The 10832-nt window shown below is 45.1% G+C and overlaps 1 protein-coding gene across 1 annotated transcript; it reads right to left on the bottom strand.

Annotated features, from left to right (window-relative positions):
• Positions 1–4759: 4759 nt before the first annotated feature.
• On the bottom strand, positions 4760–7878 carry Crnn (cornulin). The gene is made up of 2 exons (XM_013120557.3): positions 7741–7878; positions 4760–6497 (listed from the first exon to the last, which is right to left on the bottom strand). The coding sequence occupies exons 1-2, from the start codon at positions 7876–7878 to the stop codon at positions 5103–5105; spliced, it is 1533 nt and encodes a 510-aa protein (XP_012976011.1). The 3' UTR covers positions 4760–5102.
• Between the last annotated feature and the right edge of the window lie 2954 nt (positions 7879–10832).

The raw sequence follows: 10832 nt of genomic DNA on the forward strand, positions 1-10832 counted from the left end.
ACACCATATACATATACATTCCTAATACAACCTGCTCGGTCTTTCCACTGTCACCTATATGTGTGTTTTCGGGGCTGAGAATTTGGTATTGCATAACCCGTCAATGTGCTCTTCCCTGGGGAAGACTATTTCTCCTGCTCTCAGCATTCCTTAATCCTCAGTTGCCTATTGTTCTGTGTTCTGTGCTGAGACTTCATGGGCTGTCCCCATTCACTTTGGCATGTTTATTGGTGTCATGCTTCTTTAGGCAGATATGTTGCTGAGAATTTTTCGTGGCCTGCTGTTGACTATTTTATGTGTTAGGTTCAATTTGTTGTCTATGAAATAATTTGGTGTCTCAGTTTGAGTTTTTATTGCTGTGAAGAGACTCCATAACCATGGCAACTCTAATAAAGTAGAACATTTAATTGAAGGAGCTTGCTAACAGTTTTAGAGGTTCAGACAATTATTGTCATGCAGGGAGCACAGTGGTGAACAGACAGACATGGTGCTGGAGCTGAGACTTCTACATCTTGCAGGCAACAGGAAATCAACTGACTGTCACACTGAGGGAAGCTTGTGCAAAAGAGACCTCAAAGCCTGCCCCCAGAGTGACATACTTCCTCCAACAAGGCTACATATCCTAATAGTGCCACTCCTTTTGGGAGTCATTTTATTTAAAACCAGTACATTTGGCTCATATAAAAACTTATTTAAAAGAAATAGTTCTTTATGCAGGTCTGGGTAAATGGCTTAGTCATTGAGACACTTGCCACATAAAGATGAGGACCTGATTCAGATCCTCAGCACCCGTTTAAAAAAACAAGTCAGGTACTTTGGTATGCATCTGCAGCTCCAGCACTGGGAAGACCAAGACAAGATGGCCACTGGAGCTTGCTGACTGGCCAGCCTATCTGAATCTGAGAGCTCTAGATTCAGTGAGACACTCTGTCTCGAAAAAAAATACTGTGAAAAGCAGTTGGTGAAGATACTTTGTAGGGGTCTGGCCTCTACAAGAACATACATGCATGCATGCACAAAAACATATGCATAATGCATATACATGTGTGTGATTATGTGTGCATATGCATTCATATACTCACAGAAAGTTCTTCATATAAAAATCATACTGAGGGATGAAGAGGTTCAGAGCTTAAGGTTGGTTTCAGCTGTTCTGTAGGACCCAATTTCTGTTTCCAGAACGTATATTGGGTGGCCCACAACTCCCTGTAACTTCAGCTCCAGCACACCAGCACACACGTCTCTTACACACACACACACACACACACACACACACATAAAATAAGTATATGTGTACCACATGGCCTGAACTGTTCTTTATATGCATTTACTGTGTTGAACCAAGGCAAATAAAAGTTTTATCCTTGTAACATTGCCTTCTTTCATTTTTTTCCCTCCTGTCTCCTATAGTCTCTACTTTGTTAGAGTTGGCCATTATTATTAAATGAAATGCATAGAAACTAAAAAGTTCATCTTCTCTTGGCATTTTAAGGTTTCCTCTTGTTTTCAAGGTTTTGTCATTTATTTGTTATTCTGATTTTACATTTTGATTGGACTCAGACATAGATGCTCTCAGCAAGGTCAGCTGACATCTCTTGGAAATCTATTCCTGGCATTTTTCTTTGGTGTCCTTAATACTCTTGGCCAAAAATTTGGCATATTCTGCTGCCTCGTTTTTATTTTTCTTAGTGTATTGTTTCTTTAGAGCAATACAATGGCATTTATGTTGCAGGACATGTGGATTTACAAGATGCTGAATTGGGGTTGCTGTAGGTTTCTTACCTTCTTTGTTTAAGAGCTTTTGGACAACATATAGGTGGTCATTATCTTCTTTAGAGAGACTAGAAAAGTTTATAGATTCTGCTACCTCTTTGGGGGTCCCAATAACATGTGCAGTAGTATCTGTCAGGCCAGGAATATTCTCCCTCTTTGCTCAGATTGGCATCCACAATACATACCAAAACAGACTTAGCTCTCTGTCTCCAGTTCTCCTTGAGCTATAACAAGAATCCCCCTTAGTCAACAGCAGGATCACTCTGCTGTGGGTCCAGACACCCTACTTCAGGGGAAGACCTTGCCTGTTATTCCCATACTGATTAGAACCACGTAACCCTTCCACTCATCACCCAGAACATCAGAAACTACTTCTACAGCCATACACTTTGCGTAAAAAAGTCTGAGTTTGTGTTTATCATCCACCTCAGTGAGTTTCTGACAGCCAGTGGCTAGAAAGGAGATGTTCAGCTTCATTTCGACACAGCTCTGTCTAGGAGACATCATGGAAAAGGAGCCAGAGTACCCTTCTTGGCCTTTCTTGTTTTATGTTCTAATCAAGATCTTGACCTCTGCTTTTAAAATTTTGTTTGAATCTATATTTTCCTGATAATTATTAACTCTCCCATTTAAGACTATTTTCTAAGCCCCTTCCTCCCTCTAGCTCTTGTTCTCTATTTCTTTTTATCAGATTAATCTAATATGAAAGTTGTTCTTTCAATAGTGAGAGAAGCCCTTTACATCATTATAAACTGTACCAGATGCTTTTCCTTTTAGTATTTTGTTTTATGTTTATAGAAATGTGTGGTATGTATAAGTAACATTGTTCTTTGTGTTTCTGTTTTATTTACTTTATTTCTGAACTGTCTTTTGGTGTTGCAGAACATTCACCCATTTGTTCTATCGTTGTTACAGTGTATTGTTCCATATTACATATTCCTTATTTCCCTTACCTATTATCTATGCATTCTCTAGCCTAAATAATAGAAATTTTTAAAACTTCACAATTCTTTTCATATATTCCTCCTTTCCCTCTCATCACTGTCTAATTTGAAGTGAAATTCCTATGTTCCTAGTTTTCCCTTATACATGGGACAACCAGCTCCCTAACTCTGCTTTCTGTAAGCTTTCTCTTTTTGTTACCTGCTTATATTTATATTTCCATAGCAAATAACAACATTGAATGCTGTCCTGTCAGCTTGTCCACATCATTTTGTCTTAGTTCTGCAGTTGGATGTATTTACACATGCGTTATCAGGCTGGGTGTTGGTGGCACATACCTTTAATCCCAGCACTCGGGAGGCAGAGGCAGGCGGATCTCTGTGATTCAAGGCCAGTCTGGTCTACAGATCAAGTTCCTGGACAGGCTCCAAAGCAATACAGAGAAATCCTGTCTTGAAAAACAAAAAACAAAACAAAACAACAAAAACCAAAAATAAATAAATAAACATGTGTTATTAGATTGTATGCCAAATGTTTCTGTGATTCCGGCTTGGTGTCTGCGTTTATATCACAGGAAGAATCCATGGCTGTGGCCTTCCCCAGGTCCATGCTGTCTTTGACCTTTACACTCAAAGTCCTGTGTGGGTGGATTTGTCCTCACAAAGACCATCCCTGCCCCCGCCCCACACCTGCCCTCGGTGATGGTTTTTATTTTCTGTTCATTTTCTATTTCTACTGTCACAAATAAACACTAGTTTAATAACTTACAACTACAGAACATTTATTCCTACAGCCTTGGGGGGGGTGCGGAAGTCTATAATCAAGGTGCTGGAAGGACTATATTCCTCCTGAGGGGCACTGGGGAAATTCCTTTTCTAGCTTTGAGAGTCTGCTTGTATCCCTTGTCCCTTGACCAAAGCTCTAACTGCTGGTTCCACCATCATATCTCTCACTGACCTTTGAACGCCTTGTTTTACTCTCATAAGGACCTTTGTGATTATGCTGAGCTCACTCAGATAGGCAAGAATCACCCCCACCTCAGGGTCCTGCAAAGCTTGTTTAGAAATATAAGGAGAAACATTCATAGGTGTCTAGGATTGGTAGAGGTACATCTTTGTAGGTATTCAACCTACCAGATTTTGTTTTATTCCTAGAAATTTTCACAAACTGACATCGCAGTAAAAAATGTAGGCTTTCTGCGTACTTGTGGGAGAGCTTCCAAACCATCCATTCTGTGCTACAAGTATCCACTCCTAAGTTTGTAAATATTAGTCACAGCTTCACTCCAAAGAGTGAGACTCTTTAGGCTGAGAATTTGAAACTCTTACCTTCTTGGACTGGAGAGATAGCTCAGTGGTTAGGAGTGCTTGTTGCTCTTGCAGAAGACCAGGTTCGATTCCCAGCACCCCATGGCAACATACAACCATCTGTAACCCCATTTTCAGGGAGATGTAATGCCTGCTTCTGACCTCTGAAGGGTCCTGTGTGGTGCACATACACATACCAACAAAAATCCCTTATCTCCCTGGTGATTCTCAAAGCAAAAAATAGCCTAGAGTTTCTACCCATTGAGTGGGGCAACAGGATGGTAAGTGTTAACACAGAGGTGTGGGGTGAAGCTCAGGGCCCTTACTCCTGCCTAAGCCCCTGGTAATACATGCCTTCTTCCCTTCCCAGCACAGCCCCTGAGGGTCTTCCTGCATTTAGTAGTAACCTCTAGTCACTGTCCTCTGTGTCCTGCATGGGAAAGGAGTCTTAACATTCTAGAGTTAGAGGAAATGAATGACAGTAATCTTATCCATGTATGTATCTTAGCGGTCCATTGAGGGCTGTCACAGAAAGAGTCTGCAGAAGAAGGCAACCCCTGACTCCTCTCTGCCAAGTACAAAATGTGCTCTCTCCTCTCTCCAGCTATCTCTAACTCTCAGAATCGCATGTTTTCTCAGCTCAGTGTTCCTTGAGTGATGGGACTATGTTCAAGTCATCCACATTCTAGAGCCTACAGTTGGTCACATCAGTAGAAATTATCCAATAGAACCGGAGGTCAGTGTTTAAGCTTTTATTGATGCATTTAAATGGAATGGACAGACAGCAGAGATAAAACAGCTCTGAAAAGCCCCTGAAAGATGAAGGGAATTCTGTGAAAGAGATGGCCTCTTCTATGTCTTCCTGTTTCTGAGAGTGTCTGCACAGCAAAGCAGGCAAGAGAAGTGAGTTTAGACAAGATAGCTCCCGGTAGAAATGACCACTAAGAAAGAACCAAATGAGAAGAATAATGGCTGTCCATCAGTGTTCCAGGGCAGAGCAGGGCAAGACAGGGCAGGGCAGGGCAGGGCAGGGAGTGAGTCCGGCTGTCTTTTGGTACTGGGCACTGGAGTCAGGGAAAGTCATGGCTGGTTTGTCTTCAAGAATGAATATTGCCCCTTAGCTGTGATTCCTTTCTTCTCCTCCATCTGTGCTGCTTCCTGGCCCTGAGCTGGGGGAGCAAGAGAGTGCAGGCTACCTGGATCCTGGCTACAGATCACTATTTCCCTCGTGTGGTCATTGACCCACTCATCTCTAATCACAGTGGGTACCCTCTCTCCCTGCCCTCCCTTTGGACTTGGGTGACCACTGTTCCAGTCTGGTCTTTCTTTCACAGTGCTTGTCTTAGTCTGGACCTGACCTCCTAGTATTGGCTCTCCTGTCTCATAGTTGCTTACTGGTGTATAGCTTTGCTCCATGCCTGACTGTATCTGAGTCTGTCTCTTTTCTGGATCCCGTACCTGACTTTCAGACTGGCTCCTATCATGCTCCAAAGTCTGTGTCTGGAAGTGTCCTGTCCCTATCTGTCCTGCATGACTGCTGTCTTGCCCATGGATCTCAGTCCTTCTGTTTTGGTCATAGATGGACCCATGTGTCTGGACACTGCTATTTTCTGCCTGCTGACTCCTGCCTTGTTGTGTCATCGTGGTGTGTGTGCATGTTTGTTCCTGGTAGTGTTCTTTAGCAGCCTGGCCTGCCTGGTTCCTATCTTGGCCTTGAGTCTCAGTCTCTGGGTTCTGGTCATAGGTGGATCCCTGTGTCTGGATGCTATCACTTCCTGTCTGCCGCCTCCATCCCTGTTCTACCGTCGGGGTGTGTATCTGAGTATGAGACCCTGCCTGTGTCTGGTAGTGTTGTGTGGCAGCTTGGTCTGCCTGGCTCCTGTCTTGGCTATGGCCACAGGTGGACCCTTGTGTCTGGAAGGCACTTTCTTGGGTCTGAGTTGTGGGTCTAGCTATGGTCTCCTCTTTCTGTTGGCTAATCTGTGACTGCCTCTCTGACCTCCTCTCTCTGGCCCAACTCTGGTCTTCTCTTCTCGGGGTCTGCTCCTCCTGTCCTGTCACTTGTGTTTGCTGGCTTTCTATCTCCTGTCTTTGAGACTCAACCTCCCTGTCATGACTGCTGACCTGTGTAGGATAGCTGTCCTGGCTTTGGGTGTGTGTCCCCACCCTGACCTGTGTTTTAGATGCCTGATCCCTCTGTCCACGGCCACTGTCCTCAAAGCACTGTTCTGCTCCACCCCTTCCTGCTCCAGTGCCCCCTCTCTGGCCTTGTTCCAGCTCTTTCTCGGATCCAGGAGAGCAGCGTTCAGACTTGTCAGACATGCAAGCATCTCTAGAACTCTCACTCAATGTCTTAAAGCAGGCCCGAGCCACTTTAAACACTAAGACTAGGAATTCCTTGAATTCTACAGTCCCTGTGTTATCTTCATCCAGCAGGCGCAGGACTTCATCCACCGTGGAGGGATCATGGGGATTCTGGAGGAGAGATGGGGCCACGTCAGCACTGCTCCTCTAAGGAGAGCAAGGTCAGATCCGTTGCACTCAGCGTCTAGGCTCCCTCACCCCACTGCAGACTGGGGGCTCTCAGACCCACAGCACTACCCACAGTATCACAGTGTAATGCTTCATTGTGTCTTCTGTTGTAGCATCTCTCTTACTCAAGAGTAGGAAGCACCTTTTGTTTTATATATCCTCTATTTCAGATCTGCAGGATGATTGACTGGATAAAGATGTGTTGAAGATGGAGCGCATGTGCTTGTATGCAATGGTCTGGGCTCCTGGCTCCTTCTTGCGGCTGTCCTTGGCACATTGCCCCTGGGGCCAACCCCACTGGAAGCACAGCAGGAACCTGGCCCCATGGGAATCCAGAGACTTCCCATGATGGCCTATCCTAGCAGAACAACAGGCTGCTCTAAGTATGCAGGCACCGTCCCAGTACTTAAGGACTTCATTGTTCCTTCTGCTGTAGATGTTAACCAAAGGTAACAAAGTACATTAGGGCTCTGGTTCTGGTTTGCTGGTTGGGATTGGTCTCTCAGAGTCCCCTGCACTAACAGCTGTTCAGAACTAGTGCTCCAAAATCTCATTTTTGACCTGAAAAGTGAGCTAATATTTCTATTTTTGTTTGTTTTGTTTTTACGTGACAGGGTTTCTCTGTTTTGTTTTGGAGGCTGTCGGACCAGTCCGGCCTCAAACTCACAGAGATCCGCCTGCCTCTGCCTCCCGAGTGCTGGGATTAAAGGCATGTGCCACCACCGCCTGGCTGTGAGCTACTATTTCTAAGCAACTGCTTTGCACAAGGCAGAAACAACCTCTTAACAGATGCTAATAAGCAATCACATTTCAGACTGGTGTAGGAAATGTTACTGTGTCACATTTGAGACACGCCACAAAGTGGCCACTACTTTCCCTTCTAGGCCATTTGAAGAGTTCATTCTTGCCTGAACTGTCCCCTTGGAGTCTCTCATTACATTGTCTTGAAATTAAAATTAATTTAAAGAGAGGATCAGATCCAAGCACCAGCCCTTTCACGAAGGACCGGGATGTGTCACTTGCCATGACCACGTCTTTCCTGTCTGCCTGCACAGCTGCCAACAGAGCTAGCAGACTTGAATTTGACTGGTTGCCCTTTACATTACCCAGGAAAGAGCCCTTGCAGTAAACACGCTGCTTTGGCTATCCTCACCATGTTTCTCCCTCTCATCCCCACATGGCATACCACTATGACATCAGCAAGCTCATGTTCCAGCAGCCTCTTCAGTTCCCCACGAGTGAGCACTTTGCAGCCACCCTCTGACCTGGCATAGCATCCAAAGGCTTCGATGATCCCGTGAATGTTCTGCAGCAACTGAGGCATCTGTGCAGCTAAGCTGGAAGACATGAAAGCCTCTGTATGGGTACCATAGACAACCCTAACCCTAACCCTACCCCTAACCGTAACCCTAATCCTGCTTTTTCCTCACAGTATTCTGTGGCTTAGTCCTTTCTGTCTTCAGCTGTATTTGGGGTCTCTCCACCTTCTTTCATCTTTTCCTCAAAATTTACTTTATGGTGGGAAGGGGGAACTCTCGGGACTTGGAAGGACATTCTTGAGTCAACATTTGATGCCAGGCTTTACCGCCTGCCTGATGTGAACTGGACCAAGATGCTTCGCTTTTCCGAGCCTCAGCTGATTCATTGTGAATGAACTAATACTTAGCACTCACTTCAGAGGGTTATCATAAAGGCTTTAGAAGATAATTCATAAAAGGCACCCTGCTGATGCCTGGTTTATGCTAAGTGGTAGTTATTAAGTATAATCATCATTATTATTACACACATTTACACATATATAATTTGTGTACAGCTATAGACACTGAACTGCTCACAAAGCACTTTCCTGTGTAGCATAGCTTATGCCCCTTATTATTACTACTAGTATTTTCATAGGTGGGGAAAGGGCTCAGAAGAGGTAGATTTGTGAAGGTCACACATTAGTTTCTTTTAACCCATATCCAATTAGTTCTTTAGACTGTACCTTTGGATGGATCCCCCCCGTTTCTAGGATGATAGTGTTCTACTGGGAACGTCAGAAGGCATTAAGTACACACAGGGGTTAGCCCCTCTTTTGGCTTGAAGCTCTCCAGAAGCTCCAAGGGTCCAGCCCTACCCTTTCGACTTCCCTGGAGAAGGGATTCAGGAAGAAGGTAGGATGTATCTTTTGGGGGATAGTAGGGTTGGAGGTGCCTTCCTGGTGCCAGGATGCTGTGCCTTCTGTCCTGGAACCTGTCAGAGAGATCAGCTCTCTGACACATGATCTATCAAGTCTAAAGGGCTGACGACCTGCGATGGACGGTTCCCAGTCAAATTTTTTAAGCAGGTGAAAGTGAAGATGGGTGTGACTGAATGGGCAAGAGGCATAGGTATGTTCAATAGAAGACTTGGGGAGACCAGCAGGAGGACAGCAGCCGAAGATGATAAGGTTGAAGTACAAAGAGAGACGGAAGCTTGAAGTATCTGGAAAACCAGGGAAGGGCCTTGGAGATGAAGAGGAGGATTGTAGGGAGAGAAGGGCATAGTTAGAGAAGCAGGGAGTGAGTGAAGGAAGGAGGTGTGGTTCAGGAAAAAGCATGTGAGTGTGGGTTGTGCAGGGACAACTTTTCTGCTGACTCAGTAACTTAGACTCTTCCTTCTGTATGCTTCAGGGCATGTAACTTCAAATATCTCCTTTGACACAGACGGGAAACACCCCCGTGTTTTAAAAACACATGACAGGCTTTAATCGCTGAATAGCGAATAGTGAAAAGAACAAAATGTCCTTTTAGCAACAATTCAGATTCTTATAATAAATCTACAAATTCATCTTGCCTATGTAAAAATTTAGAGTTAGGAAGGAAGTTCATATTGGCCCCTTCCTCCGTAAGACAACAAGTTTCTTGTCTGGTAGAAACAAACTGATTCTGATTCCACGGGCTCTGAGCACTGCAAAGAACCTTGAAAAACCTTAGGGAAAAAGAGCTGTGCTGATCCAGGAAGGTGCGTGGGCGGTGGGTGGTTCCATTGCTGCTGCCCACACCACCCCATGAGAAGAGCTTCAGGCTAGAGCCAGGGAGAGGAGAAAGCTGGATTGCCTCAGAATGCAGCATTTCCCAAGTGCTCTGGCTTCAGCAAGCCAGAGACTCTGTGGGGCCCTTCCTGCCTCCAGCTCACCACTGAGACCTGACAGCTCAGATCTGACAGCCCTGGATTCATGAGCTCAGCTTGCCAAGACACTGAGAATGAGCAAGAAGTTCTTCTGGGGGGAACTTACCTAATTCCCAGGCAGGATGGGACAAGTTTCTGTCAAGCAGTGTGTAGAGTACTTGTCAGTGGGACAAGAACCTTTTATAGAGGATTTAATGGCACTCGTATGTATTTTAGACAGGATGTCTCCACCCTACAAGAAGGCTTGATTCATCTAAGGCTCAGCCCAGCGCAGCCCCACCTCCTTTCTTCTCCATCTCACCTTCTGACCCAAGGCTGCTTCCCTCTAATTACAGACCCTTTCCACCATGGCTGTTGCTTGCGGTGGCCTTCTTCTTATGGCTAGGAGGCCCTTTCCAAGGACTTGGGCTCAGCAGTACTTTACATAGGCCTGAGATCCTAGGGGATGCTATGCATCTCCAGGAGCCTACAAAGTCATAGAAGTCTTGTTTCTTTATTCAAGCATTCAAGAACATATATGTTTATTGAAGATTATTCTTTTCAACATGCTCCCACACACACACACTTACTGATGCTGCTGCTGTTACTTAGACAAATTCTAAGTTCTTGTTTGGAATTGCCTAGTTTATGAGGCCCTAAACGGTCTTAGTGTGCGTATGCACACATGTATGTACGAATGCATGGAGGCTAGAGGTGAGCCTCAGCTGCCATTCCTCAGGCACCTTCCACACTCCACGTTCTTTTTCTGAGGCAGTCTCTCACTGGCCTGAAACTCTCCCATTAGGCTAGGCTGACTGGCCAGAAAGCTCCACGAATTTGCCTGTCTCTACTTCCCCAGTGCTAGGGTTGCGAGTACACAAAACCACACCCAAGTTTGTTAATCTAGATTCTGGGGGTTGAACTCAGGTCCTGTGCTTTTAAGTTAAATACTTTATAGACTAAGCTATCCCTGTCCCCCCACCCCCACCAGATGTGGTCTCGATTTTATTATTTATTTATTTTACATCCCAACCTCAGTTTATCCTCTTCTCCTCCCAGTCCCTCCCCCCACTTCCCATCTGCTCCCTCCCCATTCAGCTCCTCCTCCATTTTTATTCAGGAAAGGGCAGGCCTCTCCTGGATATCAAC

Source organism: Mesocricetus auratus, unplaced genomic scaffold (genome assembly GCF_017639785.1).
Source record: "Mesocricetus auratus isolate SY011 unplaced genomic scaffold, BCM_Maur_2.0 Super-Scaffold_100009, whole genome shotgun sequence".
Lineage (NCBI taxonomy): Eukaryota > Metazoa > Chordata > Mammalia > Rodentia > Cricetidae > Mesocricetus > Mesocricetus auratus.

Coding starts and splice junctions, on each gene's coding strand:
- Crnn (XM_013120557.3), bottom strand. CDS start 7,878: ATGCCTCAGTTGCTGCAGAACATTCACGGGATCATCGAAGCCTTTGGA. Junction 6,498..7,740: donor AGCTTGCTGATGTCATAGTG/GTATGCCATGTG, acceptor TCTCTCCTCCAG/AATCCCCATGATCCCTCCAC.